General features: G+C 28.1%; 1 protein-coding gene across 8 annotated transcripts in view; it reads right to left on the bottom strand.

Annotated features, from left to right (window-relative positions):
* Positions 1 to 596: 596 nt before the first annotated feature.
* The window catches only part of LOC103574240 (bromodomain adjacent to zinc finger domain protein 2B), a 109279-nt gene continuing 83079 nt past the window's right edge, over positions 597 to 26796 (bottom strand). For 3 of the 8 annotated variants that reach the window (XM_053739721.1, XM_014443526.2, XM_014443528.2), the window contains 10 exons: positions 19371 to 19436; positions 19260 to 19304; positions 16972 to 17025; positions 11680 to 14321; positions 9642 to 9987; positions 9274 to 9395; positions 6427 to 6568; positions 6226 to 6359; positions 5167 to 5454; positions 598 to 1158 (listed from right to left, as the gene is read on the bottom strand). In XM_053739721.1, the coding sequence (XP_053595696.1) occupies positions 963 to 1158; positions 5167 to 5454; positions 6226 to 6359; positions 6427 to 6568; positions 9274 to 9395; positions 9642 to 9987; positions 11680 to 14321; positions 16972 to 17025; positions 19260 to 19304; positions 19371 to 19436 (4035 nt within the window). In that variant the 3' untranslated portion in view covers positions 598 to 962. Of the gene's footprint in view, positions 1159 to 5166; positions 5455 to 6225; positions 6360 to 6426; positions 6569 to 9273; positions 9396 to 9641; positions 9988 to 11679; positions 14322 to 16971; positions 17026 to 19259; positions 19305 to 19370; positions 19437 to 26796 lie in introns of all 8 variants that reach the window. The other 5 variants (XM_014443530.2, XM_014443531.2, XM_014443533.2 and 2 more) reach the window with 5 other exon arrangements.

Raw genomic sequence — 26796 nt, 5'->3', positions numbered from 1 at the left:
ATCTGTTTTTGTTTTCCCATTCATTAATTATGTACTTAAATAATGTATTAACATAAGAAAATTATCATTAATAGTAATAATAAATTTGTTCTAATTGTTTTATAATTAAAAGTACCGCAAAACTTTATTTTTTCATTTATTTCACGCTACTAATTTATACTCAATGAAATAAGTTACAATTGTCATAAAATTCAATTAAATTTATACTTAAGAAAAAATAAAAATACTAATAATTAGTCAGATTTATGTCTATCCCTACCCTTCAAATTGATAGACAATAAATTCATTAATTATCTTATTAATTAGTAGTAATCCTTAATTATAAATATCCTAGACCTTACAATGAGTTTATGCCTAATCTTTTTTTTTTCATTTTTTTTTTTTTATTCCATATGCACTTTCATTCAATTATACTATTTAGAATCTATTATATATATATATATATATATATATATATATATATATATATATATATATATATATATATATATATATTTATATATATATACATATAATTTTAAAAATTTTTTACAAACTTATTTTGTAAAATATTTTTTAACCAATATAATATTTAAATGTCATTCATTTTTAGCCTTTATAATACAACTTTTTAAAATAATTAATAGTTAATTAGGCAAACTAATGAATTTATTTATTAATAAGTACAAAGACCTTTTTCTTTTATATGTTAATTACTAATATTATTATAAATATATCCCGTACGATCTTAATTAAGACCATTTGGCATCTCTTAATTTTTTTTTAAATTTTTATAACAAAATAAAAATAAAATGATACCGCAGTATAAAATGAAAAAAAAACTCGGATTTTTTTAAATTCAATTAAACGTCACTAAAACGTGACTTAGACAAGGAAGTAAAATGTTTTAGGGAAAAAAAAAATGTGTGTTAATAATAAAAGTGCGCAAAACTGTTACAAGTATTACGCGATCTCCCCGGTCCTCAGCTGTGCGTTTGTGATGACGATGGCGGTGGCGGCGGAGGTAGTGGAGTGCCGGTGATTTCCATCCATCTGCTTTCGAAGAAGTTTCTCATAGCATGCCCTGCTTTTCCCACTGGACTATCGTCTTCATTGAATACTTCACAATTAATAAACATTTGTCTAACATCAGCGCAGAATTCATCGCGAGATTTATAACTAAAAAAAAAAATAATAAAAAAAAGAAAGTAAAATATAAAATAATAATAATTTAATAAATTTAAAATAATAACTTTTTTAAACACTGAGAGAAAAAAATTTGAATTTTCAAGAATAGTGGATTTTAATATTTTAGTTACTTAGTGCCAAGCAGTTATTTTTTTTTAATTACTTGCGGAGTACTAAAAAAAAAATGTGATTTAGTGTAAAAAATATTATTAGACATTAATTTTTTTATTTAATGTTAATCGATTTTTTTTTCTTTTCTTGTAATTAAAAATGTCAAGAACATAATCCCAAAATTTTAAGTCAATCAGAGCAACCCTGACTTCACTCTTCTCTAAGTTGAAAAAAAAAAAATCACTTTTTTCTTCGAAAACTTTAAATGCATTTTTCTCGAAACTACTTTTTCGAAGTCCGTGATCACTGCAATTTGAAAACTACATGACTGATTTATTTCAAACTTAGTACACGGAGAAAAAAATATAGTAGATTTTACTAAAAAATATGAGAATAATTAGTAAATTTGGATAGTAATCTTGAAACGCTTATGAGTTATATGAAAAATTACCCGGGCAAAAAATTGCGTGGCCGCTACTTATTACGACCTCTAGCTACAGCTTCATATCTATGTTTTCATACAACTTACTCTATAATAAAGTATAAATGCACTTCCATTTCACTAGAATAAATTTCATAAGTAAAAACATCTTATAGAATATTAATAAATTGAGATACCCGCGGGTAATAAGGCCTAAGTGACAGAAATGATTTTTAAAATAACCGCCTCCGCTAAAGGCTACTCTAGTAGAAGGGTCTTGCATAGAGATCTTACGATAAATTTATAGTCCCGATACCACGTTTTCTGTCTTTTGTATTTCATCATCCGTCATACGATGTCGTAGTGCAGAAGAAATTATAAAAAACAATCTAGTCTTCTGACTCTTGAAAAGGATACTGATAGTTTCAAGTGCTGTTGTCCGTATGAAAAAATCTTATACTGTCGATAATATATGACAAAATATATGGTAAATAACTGAACATATATGGCGGCAAAATTATTAACATTGATTAATATATAATTAATCATATATAATAATTTATACGTTTAATATTATAATAATCCATATCATTAATAATATGTGTGATTATATACATGTGATATTGTATCAAAAATTATATGTCCATTTTATATATTAATTTATAACGTGAAACATATGTTTCATATTATAAATTAATTTATAATTTCAATATTATGATAGTCCATGTAATTTGTCATATATGTAATTGTATACACATGATATTACATCTCAAATTATATTCTCGTTTTATATATAAACTTATAATTTAAATATTATGATAATTTCGATATTATTATACAAATAATTTAAAATATATATTCATACTAAAAATTAAACGAACAAAAAAATATAAATAGTTGTAGTTATCATGTAACTACATAAAAATACTAAAAATATCATAGCTTACATCATATATCAATAAGTATATAAATCTATCATATATTTAAATACATATATACAAATATATGTGAACATATATTTATATAATTATATATTTACATGTATAAATATTATATGTCAGTCATATAATTAAGTCGTATATCTTAGCATATAACAAAGTATAGTATAAAATATTCTAAGCAATACTTATAAGTTATCAAGTAAAAAATATATATTACCGATATATATGTTGCACATTATAAGATCATATAATATTTCGGCAAAATTTTGTATATGGCTCCATATATGACTTCTTATAATTCCATATAATCATCATATATTTTGAGTTATACTGAAGCTCATATATTGCTTTTTCATACGGGTGAACAGAACAATCTAGTCTTCTGATTCTTAAAACGTATTGTTGCTAATTTTAAGTGATGATTCATCTCTACTTTCGTTTGTTGATGGTAAAAATTACCATTACTTGATTACATTTTATCGTTAATGTATTGAAATAAAGAGTAATGATACATTTCGATAATTAAATGCAATATTTTCGATTCTATTCAAAATCTCCCTTAGCTAGGCCTTATTACCCGCCGGTACCTTATTAGTCAAGTACGCGAATAATAATTATACTGAAATTTATTAGTTCAAAACTGATGTATACTTTTATTTTTGGTTTTTTAACTGTCAATACGCATGTTAGTAGCTTGAAGATCCCGACGATTGGTTTCTCCTAAGTCTTTTTTTTAACTGCTTCATTTTTTCGCTACTAAAATCAATTTCAACTAATTTTTTTTAAGAATTTTTTTACGATCGCAATCAGTTTTGGCAGAAAAACAAATTTATCGGATGTTTTCAGTCAGAAAAAAAGAAAGTAAAAATTTTTCTAATGACGAAATTCCCTTTTCCAGTATATATATAATTCCTTGACGTTTCCGGGTTTTCCACAAATGTGGCCACCATGATTATTTTTATAAACAAATAATTTTAGCCGACCTAAGATTCAAACCGAGACTTATTACCCGAGACCTACGACATTTAGCCACTGCGACTTTTGGAAATCATATTTTTAATAAGCTTTTAAGTTAATCATCGACGTTTGTCATCTTATTAATTTACACAACTAAATAGTAAAATTGAAATATTTAATAGTTTTATAGAAGTAGCTCTCGGTAAAATTAATATATTTTTATCTGAACCAATGAGAAATTTCGTTTCGTTATAAAAACAAATTTATTTCTTAGTGCAAGAATTTTTTTTTATTTTTAATTAAGGTAAAAGCCCCCATTATAGACAGGGTCCCTACTATTGACATATTGTTTTAATTTATTAATTTTTTAATTAACTGTATGAATAATCACGTTGCTCAATACTTGTTATCAATTTTTTGATATTTTTAAATGGAAAAATAGTTCAATTTTATTTCCGGGAATAAATTATTCGCTGTAAAAAAAATTCATTTTCCCGAGTAGACCACCATCGCTAGAATGTTTTGAATTTCTTAATAATTTCGTTTAGAGTGATTGTATTTTTAGAAACGGATTTCCTTAAACAGTTCTAATGTAAGTGTATTATTAAAAATTGTTTCAGGTTATTTATAGTCTAAAAAACCCCAGAGTCATTGATTTAGACTGATAAATCTTAATTATCATTTGAAAATATTGGGTGTCAATAGTCAGTACATAAAAATTCACGTGTGTCAACTAGCGACAGGCCACAAACTAAAGTAATTAAACCTTTTCAACATACATATCGATATATTTATGTTAACACGCTGTCTAGTAATTTCATAATAAATAAAACATGGAATAAAAAATTGTCGAAGCAAGAATAGTATTGTCGAATTTATAAAAAAATAAAACTGTGTCCTAGATGAATTTTTAATTGTAATTATCGTATTTTGTCGTTTTTAATTAAAATATTTATAATGAATTTGAATCTAATTGACGGTGGTCTTTAATCATTTTTTATAAACTGCTGCGCATGCGCATTAAATCTGTCAATAATGGGATCCATGGTATGTCAATAGTTGGCTCTGATACTATTTTACCCTGTCAATAATACCTACACTCGACTTGTTGCTATTAAATTAATATATTTTTTATTTGATTTATTGCTATCTAGGTAAATTAATTTAAATAAACAAGTAGAGACATCAATTAAAACGTCTAATGCAAAAAAGTTGATTATATTAATTTTAAATACGATTAAAAAATTCAAACAATAACAGACATTCTTATAGTGTCAATAATGGGTGCTTTTACCTTATGTCTTTCTTCAATTCCTTTTTTTTTTATTCAACCAAATAATTGGTTTTCTGAAGTTTTCATTTGTAATAAATTTGAAAACTTATCAACTAAACTGTCGAAACATTTGCTTAACGAAGTTAATTATTAAAGTCTCGCAATAATTTTCTTAAAATAAAAACAATGAATTTAATTTTAAACTCAAATTACTGATGAGTTTTTATAGAAACAATAAAAATAATGACTGTAATGAAATTTTTTTCTCTCAGTGAAAATAAAAATCTAAAACTTACGCAGTATCTTGAAGTTTTTTCTTGATGCTACTCAAGTCCATCGGTGTCTTGATGATTTTTTTATAAGTCGGAAACTGTTTGGTGTTGACAGGAAGTAGAAACGGCCAAGCCTCATCCTGCTGTTCCAACTGTTCAAGCAAAATTTTACAAGGCGCTAGCTCGCGCTGTTGCTTCTTTGTCAGATTCCTGTTGTTGCCAGTCTCCTTACGCGGCGAAGCCGTTGGCGTTGATGCTTCCGAGGGATTGGCCTCCTCTACGTTCGTGTTTGATGCTGTCGAAGGCGTTGGACTACGACGCAAAACAATACAGACAACAGTTATTGCACAAATCTTGCGCTTGGCAAGGCGTGTACTGGCTCAAATAAGCATCGAGACCTTCCTTAGGTGTAGGTTATTATTTTTTAAATTTATTTATTCATTTTTTATCAATAAAACTTAAGTCGTACAATCCGGAGATGCCTGAGATCAAGTGATTACTTGTTTCGACAATTAATTATTAGTTTAAGACTAAAATTTATCGTAAATAAATAATTTAATTAACAGAATAAATTAATTTAAATTATACATTATACCGATTTATGGTGTTTGTTATTTATTTATATAAATAAAAATGCAAATAGCATCGCAGTCTAAGTTGATGATTAATTGCATTTTTAGCATCAATGTGGAAGATTGACCCCGCATTTAATATTTTCTGGTTGTTGTAGAAAATAGGCACTTGTTCGACGATCATACGATACTTTAAGTGTTATCACTTTCCGAAGCTGTCAGTCTGACAAGTTATATAATAGCACAATAGATGTAGAAGATTCTTTATGTATACTTTTTTTTTTTTTTTAATTTCGTTTATTCAAATTTCAGCTTCTTATCCATTGCGCTCGTTAAATAATTATTAAATTAATTGTTATTATTATTGTTATAATTATTATTATTATTATTATTGTTATTATTATTAATATTCGTAAGTGGCTTTTGTAGTTTTTTTTTTCTTAAAAAACTTTTTTAATTAACGAGCTGACAAAGTTGTTTTTTTTTTGTTTTTTTTTTAAACATTAATCACCTAGCGGGCGGATGATCAGAACTTTCACTGTCTCTGACGTTGCCTCCTCCTTTGGTATGACTCCGACGACTGCTGTTTCTCTTTTTCGGTTGCTTACTGTGACAATTTGAACAATACCATTTTCCTCTTGGCATCTTTAATCAAAATTTCTTATTTAATATTTATTATTCTGTTAGATTGTTGCTGTTATTTATTACGCACCTTCGGCATCACGGGATTGTGACAGTCGGTGTGATAAGCCCTGGGACACAGCTCGCAGAGGACTAAATTTTTTCCGATTCTTTTTCCACATACTAAGCAGTTTCTTTCACCAGTTGCTTTATTCATACACTCGTGGCAATACCTATAGATAAAAATGGTTATCAGATGTAAGAAAATAAAATATTATTTAGATAACGGATTTGAAAAGATTTGAGAGGCAGTGACCCAAATTATGGCCATTTTTAGACGCCCGCTTTCAGTTTTCTAAAAATATTTTATGACCTTGAACACTCATCCCCTGATTGAAAAAATTCCGATTGGAATTCAATCGGATTTAATAAAAAAAAAAAAATTCATTAGATTGGAATTTTTAAATCAGATTCAATCGGAAAATAATCATTTTTTTCCGATTTCATTCTGAAATTTACGATAAAATCCGATTATAATTTTCCAAGACGATATAGGGGTGGGATCAATTGAACCAGTAAGTTTAAAAACTCGAAAAAAATAGAAAAATGAATTGTCCTTTTCGAATTATATTTTAATACACTAAACCTTAGTCTGACCAAAATTTCGAATCAATATCATGATTTAATTTTTTAAAATTCAAATTTTTGTGTTTTTGGGCATCTGAACTTTGTTTTTCAGCTCTTGACAAATTGTTTAATAATTTTTTAATTTTCAAATGTAATCTTAAAATTTTTTTTGTAATACCTTCTCAAATATATTAGTCATAAATTTCTAACTTCTAGTAAAATAGTTCTTGAATATTTTTTTTTAAACTAATTATTTCAATAAAATCCTATGGGGTCAATTGAACCAGTACTCTCGGGGACGGTTGAACCACACGAATCACACTGTGAGCATCAGACATGCGCGCGCATCTTGACAGAATGTGAAAACAAGCTAAACTAACCAAGAAAAAAAATTATTCTATTGACAGAAGTTTTAAAAGTGATTGTTATAATATATAATGTTATATAAAATAATAAATATTATTAGAAGTGTTGTAATTTTAGTTTTAAGCTGTAATGAATAGTAAGTTATCCATTAAAGTCATTCGTTTGTGGTTCTAATACTCTTGGTTCAATTGTTCCCGACTAGTGGTTCAATTGCCCCCTCACAGGGGACGATTGAACCATTTGATGCAGTTATATAATTTCGTATTTATTGAAAATTTTCATCATTTGTTAAGTTATGTGCTTATGAGAAATGATAGTCTGTATAATAAATTATAATTTTCTAAAAAAAAAAGTTATCATTTTGCTTTTATTCATATAAAAAAAATTGTTAAAGTATTTTTGGTTCAATTGACCCCACTCTCCCCTACTTTCGAAAACTCCGATTAAGTTTCGACCGGGTTCGTTCGGAAAGTAATAATTTATCAGATACTTTTCGTATCAATCGGAAACTAATATTTATGTTTGATTTTTCATCGAATTTTGTTAGAAATGATTTTCACAACGGTTTTTAACTTCCCGATAAGAAAATTAAAAACTTTCAAAAAACAAAAAAGTTATTGATTTCGGACCGATTTCCGAAAATCGAATTTCTAACAGATCTTGATGTTTTGAGGTTCTAGGAAGTTATTCTGTTTAATTTCAATTTGATTTTCAACCGTATGTACACGGAGAAAAAAAAATAGTCAATTTTACTAAAAAATATGAGAATAATTAGTAAATTTGGATAGTAATTTGAAACGCTTATGATTTATATGAAAAATTAATAAACAGATAAGCATATTTTACAAGTTGTTTAGTAATTTCTCATATACTGGTTATGAAGAATCTCCTATATTGCATATTCTCATTTTTAGTTATATTCAGTAAATTTTACTATCCTTGTTTAGTAAATTTTACTATATCAGAATGGAAACAAATAAATTCAATTTTTTATTAGCTTTTAACTTTTTATTATTATTATTGCTATCATTTTGATTATTATTGTTATTTATGTTATCTGTATTGGAGTTGGTGTCGATTTTTGTTTTTTAAAATACCACTTGTTTCAACCGAGATTCGAACCCTGATCCCCCACGCGCGAGTCCTTTCCTATGTCTGACGGCCCGAAGTCTCCTTTGGACAAAAGTTTCAGAACTTGTAATACACATTTGTATATTCTATCCCCACCAACTTTTAATTTTATATATACATAGTAGAATTTACTATACAAATAGTAACAAAATATAATCATGTTAGTAAAAAATACATAGCGTACAGTAATTTTTAATATTTTGTATAGTAACAAATCCTATATTGTATTAGAAAATTAACTTTCTTAAATTTGTATTTATTAATAGTACTTGTAGTAAAATTTACTATACAAATAGTAAAAAATATAATCGTCTTAGCAAAAAATACCTTACGCATAGTAATTTTGAATATCTTATTATGTAATTATTATTAATTATCAAATTTTACTAAACGTTTAGTAATAATTACAATACAGAATGCATTGTTTCATATCTTTTAGTAAATTTTACTATAGTATTGTAATGTTTTCTATACTTTTTTCCGAGTATAAAATTATTAAATTGACATGAAACTTTTACTGGTTTATTTTCCGAATTTCTTTCAACTCCCACTCGATAACAATTGTAAGTAATTTTTTTTTAATTCACACTGCAGCGAAATTATAATTTTGTTCTTTTTTCCAATTAATGCTTTAGTTTCTTTTTAATTAATTGATAAAATTTTGATTCGGTTATAGCAGTTCAAGGTCATTGAATATTTTTGAAAAGTGGAGATTATTGTCTAAGAATGCCCTTAATCTAAAATTTAAACCGATTATTTAAAAAGATCAGCTACGATCAATTTGAAGTAGTAAAGTTTAACTGTCGTTACTAACCAATCACCATCAGGAATATTTTCCATTTTTGGACGGAAGCAATAAGTATGATAGCCGCGATCACAACCATCGCAAAGCAACAGTTGATCTTCATTATCACCACTATGACAAAATTGGCAATTCTGTAAGAATAAATAAAATTGTGTACCGGAAATGAGGACAAGTAATTGAATTAATTAATTAATAAAAACTCAGATCGCTGTTCATCTTCTCACTCATAAGATAATTTAAGCAAATAGTAAATGACATTTAGAAAGAAGGATGTTTTGTTTAGTGTGTGTTAGTTTATTGTGTATGTTAATATTATTACGTGTGGATTTGAATAAAAATGATACGAATTCTGTTAGTAAGTTAGTGCGAATACCCACAGAGCTTTGAGAAGTGGTCAATAGTTGATTGTATTGATTTGTAGCTTTGAGTGAGACGCAGCGATTTCGTAGTTTTATGCAGACTGAGTTTCTAGCTGGTGTTAAACTCACAGCCTTCATGATGCTTTTGTCCCATGCGATGCTAGCTTCGAGCATGTAGAGGGCCATTGCCAATTGAGCTGATGTATGAGCCCGCGCTGTTGCTTCCCGCCAATTATTCAAACCTCGAGGTGTCGTTTCTTCTGGGGGCGGATGAGATGCCACGTTGTCTGCTGAATTTGAATTTGCATTAGCGGCTGCTGCTGCTTGTTCTGCTTTTAGGGCTGCCAGATTCGGATCACCGGTACTGAGATATGGAAGAAATTTTATTTTTTAATTCATTTTTTTTTTTAATTTATAAAATTACGCTTAACCAGTCTAATTTGTAAAAGAAAGCCCGTTATAAGCCTCGATTAAAAATGTCAAAATTATAAACTATACGCAGAGAATTTTTTATTAAAAATTACCCAGAATGTGTATACGTTGTATTACACAGCATGGTAATTTTATCAAAAATTTATCAAATTCGAGTTCACTCGGAAATATTCGGCTCTCTCCGATCATTGCAGTACTAATAGGTTAGAATCAAGGTTGCGAATTCTTTAATGAGAATATTTGCAATTACAAATTAAATTTTTAATCCGTAATTCAAATTCTATCGATTAAAATTACGAAATTAATTTTTAATTCAACAACTTTAATACAAAAATTAATTTTAATCCAGAAACGTCAGATTAAATATTAAAAAATTAATCTTAATCCAGAGACGCGGGATTCAAAATTTAAAAATTGATATTTAATTCGGCGCGAACGATTCAAAATTTAAAAAATAATTTAAATGTACACACGTGGGATTTAAAATCGAAAAACTCATTTTTAATCAGACAAGTCAAATTAAAAATTTAAAAATTAGATTTTAAATCGACACGTGGGTTTAAAATTTCTCAAATTCTAATTCATAAACGTGGGATTAAAAATTTTAAAATTACTCGTTAATTCAAACACGTGGGATCAAAAATTGGAAATTACTTTTTAATTTAGATATGGTACGCAATCAGATAAGTAATCAAGACAAAAAATTTGACGGCACTTATAACAGGAAAGAATACTGTTTTACTTGACCTTCAAATTTAAATATTTTTAAACTTACTCTTGATCGTCAGATATAATAGAATTTAAAATAAAAAGATCATTCATAATTGAGACATCTGAGAATTAAATTTTTTGAATAATTTTCAGTGTAAACAGAAAATTTTAAATTAAAATAACACTAATCCGATATTTGGAATTTAAAATTTTGTATTTAATTTTTGATACGAAAATAGAAAATTAAAAAACGGAATGTAATTTTTGAATTTCCTTTAGCTATGGCTAATTAAAATTTTTGATTTACTTTTCAATTATTAAATATAGAATTTGAGATTAGAAATAAATTTTCGAATCTGGTTTTCCGAATTGAAATTGTTCATTTAATGTTTTATTTTAAATCGTAGATTTAAAAACTAAGCCATGAAATTCTAACGCTACTTTACGAATTAAGAATTTGAAATTTAATTTCTAATTCAAAAATATAGGATTAAGAATTAAAAAATCATTTTTAATTTGTTGTTTTTGAATTATGAAATATTAAAAAATATTTAATTGAAGCACTAATGCAATTACAAATTTAATGCGCTATTCGCAACCCTGGTACTATACAGCATGGTAATTCTATCAAAAATTTTTCAAATTCAAGTTCGCTCGGAAATATTCGGCTCTTTCCGTTCATTCTAGTACTGATAGGTTAGAATTAATTACGGGGCGTTCTAACGGATTCATTCGGAATTTCCCGATTGAATTCGATCAAAGTTGAAAGTCAACCAGAAATTTCGAATTAAAATTTTCCAATCGAAGTTTTAAATCAGGGCCGAGCAATTTTGAGTGAATGTTTGTTTCCGATTAAGTTTCAATCGGATCTAATCAGAATTTTTAATCCAAGATAAAAAAAAAAGAAACTCACCAAACACCTAAAGGTGGTTTCAAATATCTTCTCTCAATAGCTGCCTCAAGTGATAGTAATCTCTGCCTCGCTTGCTCCACAGCAGTAACTTTTTCCATTTCATTGAGCTTATCAATTTCTTCAGCTTCCTCACTACCCGACCGTGGAGGCAACTTCCACCCTTTGACTTGCATACTAGCATTCGCTACTTTATCTTCCAACGCTTCCACTTGTTCCAACAACTGAGCGTCGACTCTCAAAGCCGTTGTCTCACTCCAGTCATTCGGATCATCAGGCCGTGGTACCTCAGTCTCATCTTCACCTTCAATGTGGAGATCCGTAGCCGAAATATTACCGGGATCCACATGAATTTTTCCGGTTACTGCTAGAAATGACTCCATCGTAGCCCAAGTCGTTCGTTTCAATTCTTTTTCACGCACGCCACGAGAATGCAAATGTTCCAGAAGTTCTTGAAATGTATCCACGTCAGTTATTCTCCACCATCCATAGCGCAAGTCTTTTGGCACCGGTTTAGCTTCGCCTGGTTGTGGTAACCCATTGACTTTTAAATATTCCAGTTGCGTTGCTTCGTCTTGAGTGAGAATTAATGGCGCAGGGCTTTCACACCTTTCATATCCCGGGCTCACTGGTGGCGGGAAAATCGGAATTTTAAGTTCTGTAGGTTCTGCAATTCCGAAAATCTGTTTGGTACTCGGGCCAGGTGTGTCGCAAGTTTCCCGAGGGAGGATTGAAAACCAGGGCATTTCCCCATTTTCCACAGTTATAAAGCTGCCATTGTGATCTTTCCCATTAAGCAAATGATTAATGTTATTGTATTTATCACCATTAGCCATAGTCTCAATAATTTTATTGTCAGCCTGCTTGACACCTACAGATTTAGATACTTCTTGATCGACATTTTCAACTTTACTCTTGACTTCAGCTTTCGAGTCGATCTCAATAACTTCCGTTTCCTGTTTTATTTCTTCAGACAAATTCATCTTCGTATCGTCATTGGCATCGTCATCATTTTTCGATGCGTCAATCGAATTTTCCATCGGCTCGACTTTAACATTATCATCAATCTCAGTTTTAATCTCATTGCTTTCACTCTTTATATTTTTGTCTTCAGTGTTATCACTTTTGTCATCTGGTTTCTCATCAATCTCCATTTTAACCTCTTCAGTTATTTCCTTATCCTTCCACTTTTCGTCTAGCTCAGCTTGCAAGTCAAGTATTTCCGGCTCTGCACTTTCCATAGCTTCGACAAAAATTCCTCCAGAGCACGGCAACTCCCAGTACCTCCGCCAGTACCTGTCCTGCCCAAAAACATGAGCGCGAAGTTGTTTGGATGAACTGTTCAGTTTCTGTAGTTGCTCTTCTGATTGTTTTAATAATTTGTCCAATTTTTTTCCCAGTTCTTCGCCAGATAAATTTTTGTCTTCTTCTTCCTCAGGCTGCGTTCCCTCACTCTCATTTTCTGACATGTCTTCTACTTCATCTTCCGGATGATTATCTTCAGATGGTGTTGCTTCAACAGTCGTACTGGTCGTTGTCGTTGTTGTTGCTGCTGTTGTTGTCGTAGTTGCCGCTGTTGCAGTAGTTGTCACAGCAGTTACTGTTGTTGTGCTTGCTGTCACAGTCGTTGCTGTCGCATTATTACTCTCTTCATCATTTTCTTTCTTTTCAATCGTAATCGTATCGCCTGTTTTGTTGACAATCACACCGACAGCTTCCATTCTTACTTTCCTGCTGTGCAACTGCCGTAGTTTTCTTATTTTAGTATCCAATACGAATCGTTCTTTCTTCAATTGCGCGACTGTTTCTAAACTCCCCTCGATTTGTTTTATCACAGCTTTATTCTGCAATAATTCATTACAAAGGAACCCAAGCATCTGCGCTTTATGAGTCGGATTTAAAGCTAAAAACGGTTTGTCTCTGAGTCTCTCTGACATTTTCCAGGTTTCATTGTTGTGCAAGTGCTCGTAAAACTGAGCATTCTTACCCGAAGGTGTCGAAGGATAGTCGCCGCCGTTTTGATGATGGTCAGCAAATCTTTTATCACGTTCTCTTTCCAAGCAAACACCAGTCAGAGCTTTTACTTCACCTGTCGCATTAGCGTACAGATAAATTCTCAAGACTTCGCTGATATTTGCATGGGTGATGTCGGCTTGTCTTAAACTTTGACCGAGACCAGTTGTGTGTCTCGCTGGCTGAGGTATCCCTGGGTCTTCAATTGCACAGACCAGCAAATGGGTCATAACTGACAGGATTTCTTCTTCAGCTTCTTCGTCATTCAGCAAAGCCAGTTGAAGACTTTTTAAACTAGGTAATGATTCCATATCAAAACCTAGAGTTTCACCAAAATTGTGTAAGAATTCAAAGACCATTACGATCTCGGCAAAGGCTTCACCGGATAATTTCAAACCGGGTATTCGTTTTAATTCAGGCAATGGCCGATGGTCTGTTAATTCCATATCTTCAACTGGTTTTCTTATTTGCTCGACTAATTCCATTTCCATTTTTCTTTGCTCAGCGCGTTTTTCTTTCGTGGCAATTCGCTCTGCTCGGGCTTCTAATCGTTTTTTCTCACGCTCTTCCATTCGTCGACGGTTTTCAAGTGCACGAATAAGTGTCATGTGCTGACGTCTTCGTTCTCGTTCCTAAACAATTTATTTTTGTCATCAATATTTATGTTATTTATAAACTTATGTTTCAGTTTATTATTTTTGTTAATTACGGTAACTTAAATTAGTTATTTTAATAATTATATTTAAGAGTAATCTGTGGAATTATAAGAAAATAAACAGAAGAAAAAAAAAATAACACCGTGCAGGGCAACAAACAAAAACCACCACTGAAAAAAACCAACACCTTTAGATTTTGAAATAAGAAATGAGAAGAAAAAAAATGCTTTTTTGTATTCGTTATTTTATGATTAATGTAGATAACGTTGATTAAAAATTAATAAGCGGGAAATGAATTATGCGTGAATGGTGTTAATTTGATAAAATCACTAGACTATTAGATACAATTATTAATTTTTTTTCCAGACATTTATATGAAATGTTTATGGACTTTTTTGTTTTTTAAAAAAAGCAAACAGTAATGGATTATTAATGCACGAGTACGGCTCCACCTATTTTTGGTAAGCAAAAATTCATCTACACTGAAAAAAAAAAATTAAATTCAAGTATTTTCAAGTTTCCGTAAATACTTATGAGTAATTTTTTTGTAGAATTGAATTGATTGTTATTATTTTAAGAAAACTATTGCGAGACTTTAGTAATTAATTTCTGGAAGCATGAATTACTTGGCAACAGGGTTGTAAAATCCCTAATGGAAAATTTCACCATTAAAAAAATTAACTTAATGGTTAATGGAACTTTTCGCCATTAAAGATTAAATATAATAGTTAATGAAATTTCTCGTCATTAGAAAATTAAATTTAATGGCTAATGAAATCGCTAATGCATTAAAAAAAGTAATGCATTATTTAAAACCCTGCTTGACAAGCAACTATCCCGGGTCAAAACTCGGGTCGAAAAATTTGATCTGATTTTAGTTAAATTGGACTATTTGATCGGTTTTTGATCTTTTACAAAAATTTTAAGCTGTTTCCGACCTGTTGTTCTAAAAAACAATTGCGTTACGGGCAGACAAAACTAGATCAATTCTTGAACTTTAAAAATTTCAGTTCTGAAAATTGGCAAGGACAAAACTGGATTAAATCATGGACAGAAGATTTTTATTTATGGCCAATATTTATTAAAAAAATATTAAGCTACAGAATTAATTATGTTTTGTTTACTATTTAAGGTAAAAGCCCCTATAACCGCTTAGTACCATTAGTCGCTCACTTTGACTGTTAAAGGCTTTTTTTTATAATTTCTATAAAAAAAAAAAAATTACAACTAAAAATATTATTATTGATAAATAAGTATTTGTGAATCTTCATATATTAAAATATCATGTATCTAATTATTTTATAATAGATTATGAATTTAAATTGAATGACTGTTTTCAAAATCGCGCTCAGCTGGACATTTTTTATTTTAACGTTCATTCGTTAGATTAAGTTGAGGTTACGTCGAATTCGTTAAGAATTGTTATAACTATATCTTATTAAATACATTTTTAAAAATTCATAAAATTTTATATTATGAAAGAATAAAGTAGTATAATTTATAAATTATTTGTCCAAATCAATAAACTTATCATAGTTTAATTGATATTGTCTTTGAGCGACTATAGGGCCATATGTTGATCGAGTAATGGTACATCGCAACTTTTAGTGAGCGACTATGGGTACACTCAAGGACCTTATTTAAAAAATTAATAATAATTAATTATCAACATTATTCTTCAAGCTTAAATTTTATTCTAATATTCAAAACTATAAAAAAAATATGGTTTTTTATTTTATTCATTAATTTATATTGAGTGATTCAATCTCACACCAATGAAAAGTGAGCGGGTATAGGGGCTTTTTCTTAGTATCTTTTGTTAAAAAATGTCGGCTGTTAATGAAAGTTTGACAGCTTAATTTTTAGTTGTCTTGACTGCATATCTATAGCATTGAATAAAAGTGATTAAAAAACTCTTAAAATGTCAAGAAATATTTCTTATTTACTGGATGAAATCAAAAATATTTTGGCAGTAGAAAACATCAAAATTCTTGTTACATCTTATTACGGAAGCGCATTAGCATGTTTCAAATACCAAAAAATTAAAATAAATTTATAAATCTAGATTATTATTATTTATATTTATAAAAAGTCCTTTTTTTGATCTGAAAGCAATTAAAAACAGACTAAAAATTATAGTAAATAGTCTGTTTTTGTCTTAAAAAACAATTGATTACAGGCCAATAATTATAATAAAAAAGTCTGTTTTTAGTCTAAACCCGATTTAAAACAGACTAAATATCATACGAAAATAAGTCTGATTTTGGCCTCGATAAGGAATAGTACGGGCGAAAACAGATTAAATTTCTGTATAAAATAAATACCATTAATAAACATGAATTAAAGAAAAAACATTTGAATTTATCATTTATTTTAAAACAGATCTAATTTTTTGACCCGGGTAATGAAGGCCAGAAAATAAAATCCGCCGAGTAACTGAGCACGTGGAAAAAGTTTAATTAAATTTAAAGAGTAAGCACATGGAACTTAAAAATTGGAAAATATGTGGAGCCCCTCTTAGCATAGTAACCTGCTTGATTTATTAGTTTGTTATTATTCGCATATATTATTGCTATGAATATATATTTTTTTCAATTTTTAATGTGAAATTGGGTATGAAACATACCAGCTCGACGGTGTAAAGCATCTCTCGTTGCTTGCTCAGCTCCTGCATGTACATCTGTAGCACAAAACAATCCATTCTACGAGTGCTTACAAATCCCTGATTCTTTTATTAAATTCACTATTTATCCATTTTTTTATAACTAATTTTTCGAATCATCAATTACAGCTAAATCAATCATCACGTAATTTATTTGAAGTATAAAGTTAAGATAAAAAGTTTATATTCTTAGAAGAGAAGAACATTCTGTAGAGGCATCAACACCAGATAGAATGATATATAAAGAGAAAATAATTGTAAATTTTATTTCTAATCCTGGCAAAATGTAATAAATTTATCGTGAACAATTGATTGATTATTTAAAAGTAAATATAATTAAGATTAAAATAAGATACCCGTGAAAAAATCTTTTTATAAAATTTTATTCCGAAAATGGTCTGGTAAAAAATTATAAAATTTCATTAAATTCTTCAGTCAATAAGTATTTTTTAAGAAAATGTCAGATCGCGAAAAAAAAATCTCACTAGATCTTATATTTTGATCATGGATCAGAGCATTGATGAGACGGATTAATTATAATACTTTTTAATGGAAAAATTCTGTTGACTGCTGGGCTCGAACCCAACTCCTCTCGATTCGTTGCTGCTATCCCTTGCATCGACCCAAGTACGTGATCAAGTATGAATAAATAGTAATAATTATAAAAGTTCATGAAATTTTATAAACTTTATGAATTTTGTGGAGTAAACTTTTATAAAATTATATGAAATTTTATGGGAGTCGAGCAGGGTTCCGAATTCTTTAATGAGAATATTTGCAATTACAAATTAAATTTTTAATCCGTAATTGAAATTCTATCGATTAAAATTACGAAATTAATTTTTAATTCAACAACTTTAATACAAAAATTAATTTTAATCCAGAAACGTCAGATTAAATATTAAAAAATTAATCTTAAACCAGAGACGCGGGATTCAAAATTTAAAAATTGATATTTAATTCGGCGCGAACGATTCAAAATTTAAAAAATAATTTAAATGTACACACGTGGGATTCAAAATCGAAAAACTCATTTTTAATCAGACAAGTCAAATTAAAAATTTAAAAATTAGATTTTAAATCGACACGTGGGTTTAAAATTTCTCAAATTCTAATTCATAAACGTGGGATTAAAAATTTCAAAATTACTCGTTAATTCAAACACGTGGGATCAAAAATTGGAAATTACTTTTTAATTTAGATATGGTACCTAATCAGATAAGTAATCAAGACAAAAAATTTGACGGCACTTATAACAGGAAAGAAAACTGTTTTACTTAAACTTCAAATTTAAATATTTTTAAACTTACTCTTGATCGTCAGATATAATAGAATTTGAAATAAAAAGATCATTCATAATTGAGACATCTGAGAATTAAATTTTTTGAATAATTTTCAGTGTAAACAGAAAATTTAAAATTAAAATAACACTAATCCGATATTTGGAATTTAAAATTTTGTATTTAATTTTTGATACGAAAATAGAAAATTAAAAAACGGAATGTAATTTTTGAATCCCCTTTAGCTATGGCTAATTAAAATTTTTGATTTACTTTTCAATTATTAGATATGGAATATGAAATTAGAAATAAATTTTCGAATCTGGTTTTCCGAATTGAAATTGTTCATTTAATGTTTTATTTTAAAACGTAGATTTAAAAACTAAGCCATGAAATTCTAACGCTACTTTACGAATTAAGAATTTGAAATTTAATTTTTAATTGAAAAATGTAGGATTAAAAATTAAAAAATTATTTTTAATTCTAAGATATAGAATTAAGAATTAAAAAATCATTTTTAATTTGTTGTTTTTGAATTATGAAATATTAAAAAATATTTAATTGAAGCACTAATGCAATTACAAATTTAATGCGCTATTTGCAACCCTGGATTCCACAACATTTTATAGAACTTTTTCGATTTTATGTAACAGAATCTTAACCAATTCAATACAATTTCTAAAAATTTTATAGAATTCGATGAAAAGTTTATTAAATTTTTCAAAAAAATTCATGAAATTTTATAAAGTTTTATAGAATTCTATAAATTTTATGAAAATTAGAAAAGAAATTATATAAAAAAATTTTCTCTCGGGTATTTTAATTTATTTATAAATTTTTCACGTAGAAAATTCAGTCCCTAAAAAAACTAGTGATAAAAGCAATGATATGCACATCTATCTACCACACACTCTACGTTTTATATAAATTTATCAAAAACATTTTTAAAATATTATTTTCGAAAAAATGTACCTGTTCCTTCAACATCACGGCTTGCTGTCTCTTAAGCTCACGTTCCTGAGGATAAATAAAATGATCATTTGTAGAAAAAAATTAAATTTAAAACTATAATTAAGTATTTACCTGCTGCTTTCGTTGTTGCTCTTCCAGCCGAATTTTTTCTACTTCTTCCTGGCGTTTTTTCCTTGCCTATAAAATATTGCATGGAAATTTTACCAACCCATTAAATTATTAATATAAAAAATTCAAAAAATAATTAAGTAAAGTAATAAATAACAATCGCTTTTTAATAAATATCAACTAGTCACGGTGAAATATAAAAAGCATGGCAAATATCAACCAAGAAAAATTAAATAATAGTTCGATCTTTTAATTATCTGGTTTCGAAAAGAAAATTTAATTTATTAATGAGTACATAACTGCATTAAATAACAATAAATTATCTAAGTTTTCTTTGTAATTCAATAATTTACCTGGTTCATACTTGCCATTAAATTGTTGAAGCTATTCTTTGGTTCAATTGTGCTGTGAGCCTGGTAAAAAGCTGAAAACTCACGTATAAGAGAAGTCGAAAGTCTAGACTCGTGCGGTTCGATCGCGTTTTTTAGGATACATTTTTTTATAGTATTTACAAACGACGAAACTTTTTTTTTAATAACATTGACGCCTTACTGTAAAACTATTTTATGTAACTTACGCCGAAGAATCCGCTGTTTACTTGCTAAAGTCAGCCTCATAAAATTTTTTATTAAAATACAATCCTGTCTGATTGGTCAAAAGTGTGAGTTAATATATATTTATTAACGCGACCAAAATTTCAAGACTGCACATGCGCATTTAATTAATCAGCTTGCGCATGCGTATATCAAGGCCACATCAGCTGAATTTTGCACCCCACAAAATTTTATAGAAGAAGTTTGTTTTTATATATATATATATATATATATATATATATATATATATATATATATATATATATCTATATATCTATATATATCTATATATCTATATATATATATATTTTTTTTTTTTTTTTTCTTTTTCATTCCAAAATCACTTTTGTAAATCTAATTGAGCGTTGATTAATTTTTTTTTACTCTTTTCGAAAAGTTTTATTTTTGTAAAAATATAGTACGAAATGAACTTGATTTTTTTTTCTTATCAATTTACAATAAACGAACTGCCAGTGTCAAATTACTTAAAATGTAGGGGAGCGTGGGGTCGTCCCGGTCAGCGGGTCATTCCGGTCACCCGAATTTAAAAAATTCTATCATATAATGGATTTTGAATTTATTTTTATTTTATACTCTCATTGAATTAGAGGTAATTAATGAGCCCTAACTTTACAAATTAATTACTTATTAAAAATAAATAATAAATAAAAAATAGATCGACTTTTGATCTAAAAATCAAGGACATTATCATAAGGTTTTTTATTTTACAAAAAGAAAAGAGTTTATAATTGATATGTATATAATCTACAGACATTTATTAGACCATTTTAATTTTTATAAAAGTATAATTTTCAATCCTTTTTTTTTTTAAATTTAGTTTACTTTCTCCAAAATTAGTTGGGGTCGTACCAATCAAAGTTATGGGGTCACAACGGTCAATTGATTCACTTGTTTTTTCGACTGACAATTCGTGTGTTTGTTTAATAAAAATATTAACCAATATCTTATTTAATTAGCAATTAATTAATTGAGGTAAGCTTTTTGAAAATTTAATCTAATAATTTTTTTGTTCATCAGGGGCATTTTCTTCTACAACATCGTAACATTTTTGTAATAATATTAATGAACAAATAATTAAATTATAGATGCCTTGTAAGCGAGGACGGAAAATAGAAAAAAAGTTAAATGTTGTTAATTATTAATTTTACATTTTTTTCTTTACTTCTTAAGTTTTAGTTGACTAAATAAAATTTTAATTTGATGGAATTTCAGCAATACGACTTCAGATTCTTAATTTTTGATTTAAAATTAACAATGACCGGGATGACCCGCCAAATGACCGTGTCGGGTCGCCCCGGTCAAACTTACAATTTTTTAAATTCATTAAATATTTCTATTTACTTTTATACTTTCATTTTTAAGTATGTGTCCTTGGTTATCTAGATTCCAGAGAATAAGATAAAGTCCGTTTTATGATCTAATAAGGATAATTCGAAAAATTTTGAAGGTTTATTTGTTAGACGATCGGGGCGACCCCACGCTCCCCTACATGAAAATTCACGTGTGTTAACTTGCGACAGGCCACAAACTAAAGTAATTAAATCTCTCAACATACATATCGATATATTTATGTTAACACGCTGTCTAGTAATTTCATAATAAACAAAACATTGAATAAAAAATTGCCGAAGCAAGAATAGTGTCGTCGAATTTATAAAAAAATAAAACTGTGTCATAGATGAATTTTTAATTGTAATTATCCTATTTTGTCGTTTTTAATTAAAATATTTATAATGAATTTGAACCTCATTGACGGTGGTCTTTAATCGTTTTTTATAAACTGCTGCGCATGCGCATTAGACCTGTCAATAATGGGGTCCATGGTATGCCAATAGTTGGCTCTGATACTATTACTCTGTCAATAATACCTACACTCGACTTGTTGCTTTGAAATTAATATATTTTTTATTTGATTTATTGCTATTTAAGTAAATTAATTCAAATATACAAGTAGAGTCATTTAAAACGTCCAATGCAAAAAAGTTGATTATATTAATTTTAAATACGATTAAAAAATTCAAACAATCACAGACATTCTTATAGTGTCAATAATGGGGGCTTTTACCTTAGTATTAAAATTTTTTTGTTTACTTAAATCTCCTAATAGTTATAAAAATTCTTTATTGTAATTTGTAATGACATGATAAATTTATAAATCAATGAATATTACTTATTAAAGAAAGTAATGAAATGACTTGGTTATTTTTGTCTCATATGATTTTATAAAAAAATGTGGCAACAACGCGTTATAACTTCTCAAACATCGATATTTAAATTAAAGTGGGAAAAATTTATTTCTAACCTCGTCTCGCTTTTTAATATATTTCTATCTTTTTCTCTCAGCTGTTTCCGCGACGTTGCCAAACCCCCAATGATTTGTATCTCTGTCGATGAACGAGATTAAAAAATAAAGTTTAACTTCAATTATCTAAATAACTACAACGGTAACACTATATTGTTCAAATTTTATCATATTTTACAAACATTCAAGTTTATGATATGTGGTTTTTTATTTCTTAAACTTGGGAGGTTAATAATGAAAAAAATAGAATGTCATGGAAGCTTGTCAGCCATAAGAGTCTGTGTATAAGAACTTTGAAAATGTCATTTTCGAAATTTTTTTTCTAAGAAACTAGACGATAGATCGTTTTCGAATTTTGAGAATACATCAATAAAGTACTAATTTATGTATACACTAAATTTCAAATCTTTAAATTGGAAAATTTTTTTTACATTAGATGCGCTCGAATGTCTTTAATTTATACAACACACCACCAAAGATGATTTTTTTATTGAGTCATATTATTTTTATAACTCTGACGGCATGAGATTGACTTCAGACGTCTAACAGCGTTTTTCTCCTTGCATTCATTACATAAACTATTGAATACATCTAGTGACATCGAATATTATACCACTAGATGTATAAGATACTATTATCTACAAATGAATCCATTTATAAATTTTCTATTTTTTTTTATTTACAATAAAGCAGAATAAATAATTTTATTACAATGTTAGTAATTTTTATCCACAGAAAAAAAATGGATTAATTACTAGAAAAATTTTCATTTTTATCTGTTTTATATTCGATGATAAACTGTCAATTATGATCAAATAACGTTACAAAAAATTTACTATGAATGAATAAAAAAGATAAATTTAATGTTATAAACAATATGTTATATTATAAAAATACAAACATGCATTAATTTTATTAAATCACACTAGAAGCCAAAAAAATCAAAAATAAAAATAAATTATTTTTTTCAACTCCTGACATATTTATAGGGACTATAAAATCCGCACAAAAAATATATAAATAATATATATGTCCCATATAGCCAATACATTGATGCATATATGTCACATATATATTTTTTCGTATGGGAAACAAAGAGCGTACAAAGTGTTTCTTTATTTTATTGTTTCAAGCTTCTGATTAATTTGAATAATCGCATCTCTATCCTTTTTTGAAAATTCAAATTTAAATATTTTTCTGCAATGTGACTTGAACAATTTAATTCGACTGAATAAAATAATTAAATTAACATTCGATAATTTTTTTTGTATGAATTGTAATCAATTTTTCATCACCTGCATTGTAACTGCGAGTTTTAATGCCTGTTTCGCCAGTCGGAACAAGTCAATTTCAGACCGATTCGATTTAGAGGGCAGAAACTGATCAGTTTCTTACCTAGGGAAGAAATTCATTAGTTTCTACTCGATAAATTAGATTCTGACTTCTTTTTACTTCCGTCACACAATGTCAGCTTAATTTAAAAATTTGTATTGTTAACATATTAAATTTTTTATTCACTAAAAGCCACCCGAATTTGTGTTAAAATTTTACTACAATTTTTTCTGTCGAAATTCAACATAAATAGTCTGTTAAAAAATAACACATCCATTATATGGACTATTTTTAATACACAGATTATCGTGCAGAAATATATAGTTAAGTCTGCAAAAGAATAGGCTTTTTTCCCCACTACTTGGCTATGATGAAGTCCATGGCTTTGCGCTAATGCGCATGCGCAGTAATAACAACTATAGAAAAATAGTGAGATAAATTCTATTCTTTTGCAAATTTAACTATATTTGTTTATTATAAACCACTGAAAATGCATGTCATTCCAATAACCAATCAAACTTAGTTCATTTTGATAATTAAAAAAATGAGTTTCTCTATTAAATTACGTGAATTTGTATATTTAAAATATATTATTTTGTCTGCGCTATCGATCAGAAATCAGACTCCCTGATTAAAAGGAACGATTCGAATCTTTTGCAGTTAAATACACATACACGGTGAAAAAAATATAGTAAGTTTTACTAAAAAATATGAAAATAATTAGTAAATTTGGATAGTAATCTTAAAACGCTTATGATTTATATGAAAAATTAATAAACAGATAAGCATATTTTACAAATCGTTTAGTAATTTCTACTGGTTATGGAAACTCTCCTATATTGCATATTAATATTTAATTATATTTAGTAAATTTTACTATTCCGTTTAGTGAATTTTACGATATTAGAACGGAAAAAAATTTTTATTAGCTTTTAACTTTTTATGATTATTATTGTTATTTATGTCGTCTGTATTGGCGTTGATGTCGATTTTTGTTTTTTAAAAATGCACTTGTTTCAACCAAGATTCGAACCCTGATCTCCCGCGCGCGAATCCTTTCCTATGTCTGACGGCCCGAAGTCTTCTTTGGACAAAAGTTTCAGAACTTGTAATACATATTTGTATGTGCTCTTCCCACCAACTTTTAATTTTATCTATATATAGTAGAATTTACTATACAGATAGTAACAAAATATAATCGTGTTAGCAAAAAATACATTGCGTATAGAAATTTTTTATATTTTGTATAGAAACAAACCCTAAGAAAATTAACTTTCTTAAATTTGTATTTATTAATGGTACTTGTAGTAAAATTTACTATACAAATAGTAAAAAATATAATCGTCTTAGCAAAAAATACCTTACGCATAGTAATTTTGAATATCTTATTATGTGACAATTACTAACTAGTAAATTTTACTAAACGTTTAGTAATAATTATAATACAGAATATACTTTTCATATCTGCTAGTAAATTTTACTATAAGATTGTAATTTTTACTATACTCTTTTCTCCGTGTAAGAAGGGCGATTCAAAAATTTTTTTTTCTCATCGTTTCTTTAAGAAAGGCTGTTTCGACTAGCCTGACATTAAAAATCAAATATCAATGCAGGTGATATGAAGAAAATACTGAATAGCAGGAATAAAATACGATTTCAGACTATGGTTAATGTCAGCGCACGCCTTCAGCTCGAGCAGTTAATCACCTTCGTCTGAAATCCTCTAGTTTCTTTCTTGCTATGCAACGTCCTATTAATCGATTAATCAAAAATTTAACAGAAAAAGTCATAATGACAAAATTTTGTACTTAAATATTTGATTAGTCATCTTTCTGTTTAAAAAGAAATTAAAATTCATTTTTTCTCAATAAAAATTGATGCTGAATATATCAGGAGTTGAAAGCGATAATTTTAGGGTTAGGTTGAAATAATGATATTTTGTAAAACTGAAAACAAAAAATTAAAAAAAACTAGCAAGTACATTGAAACATAAAGATTTAAAAGTTGATAAATGAAAAATTAATTATAATATTAAGATTCATGCAGAAATAGGCTAAGCAATGAATTGATGTATGCGCAACTAATTAATCGATAAAACGATTTCTTATTAAGCAATCAAAAGATAAAATTTATAAGAAAATAGATATTAACATGTGATACAATAAATCCCTCGATAATTATTTTTTCACATAAAAGTAATAATTAAAATATGAAAAATAAAAAAATGATAGCACGCTTATATTTAAGATATATAAAAGAACAAGAAACATACTTTAAAACGAATAATATGTTTTGGTTGTTTCTTCAAGAGAGTACTCTTGTATCAAGGCATGCTGGATAATCATTTATTATTTAGCTAGCTGTTATACATAGTGACAGGAGAAGTTATAGGCAAAAGGAAAGTATTATGGTAGACTTCATTTCATTTAGAAAATTTTTTTTTTTCTAATGGTTGTTACTTCCTCTTTTCCCATTTTCACTTTTATTTTATTTGTTTTTCCTAAAAATCCTTTAGCTTTTAATCATTATTTAAATAAACAAGTTCGAGCAGCACGATAACGTATCGACATTCCCAGGTTTTGAAACTTTATTACATAAAGTTATTTTTATATGTATATGTTCTGTATAATTGTTATGTGCATCGTGTATAATAAATAAATTTATGTCTATTTACGGAGAGAAAATTGTGGTAATCGTTCCTCATATAATTACGAAATATCAAACCATAATATTATGGTAATAATTACTTGGGAATATGGTATTTGAGCTATAGTAATGATTACCATACTCATGGGAATAGTTTTCATAGTCACATAGTAACAGTTACTACACTGTGAAAAATTCCCATTAAATTTTACTATGGCTGCATTGTAACACCGGACCATAAGAAAACTGATACAAAATTTACAAGTGTCCCATAGTAAACGTTTGCGCAGACGACACGATTGGGGCCTATGCGCATACGTTTTGCTATGGGACACTTATAAATTTTGTACCAGTTTTCTTATGGTCCGGTATTACAATGCACCCATAGTAAAATTTGTTGGAAATTTTTCACAGTGTAGGTGCGTATGGGAATGTTTTATAAGTAATGGTAATCGTTCTCATATTATATGTGAAATATTCCCATACTAGAATGGTAATCGTTACTATATATTATGGTGAACATTACTACATATTG

The sequence above is a fragment of the Microplitis demolitor genome, chromosome 6 (genome assembly GCF_026212275.2).
Source record: "Microplitis demolitor isolate Queensland-Clemson2020A chromosome 6, iyMicDemo2.1a, whole genome shotgun sequence".
Classification (NCBI taxonomy): domain Eukaryota; kingdom Metazoa; phylum Arthropoda; class Insecta; order Hymenoptera; family Braconidae; genus Microplitis; species Microplitis demolitor.
Note: the sequence above shows the minus strand (reverse complement) of the source record. Positions and strands in the feature narration are given on the sequence as shown.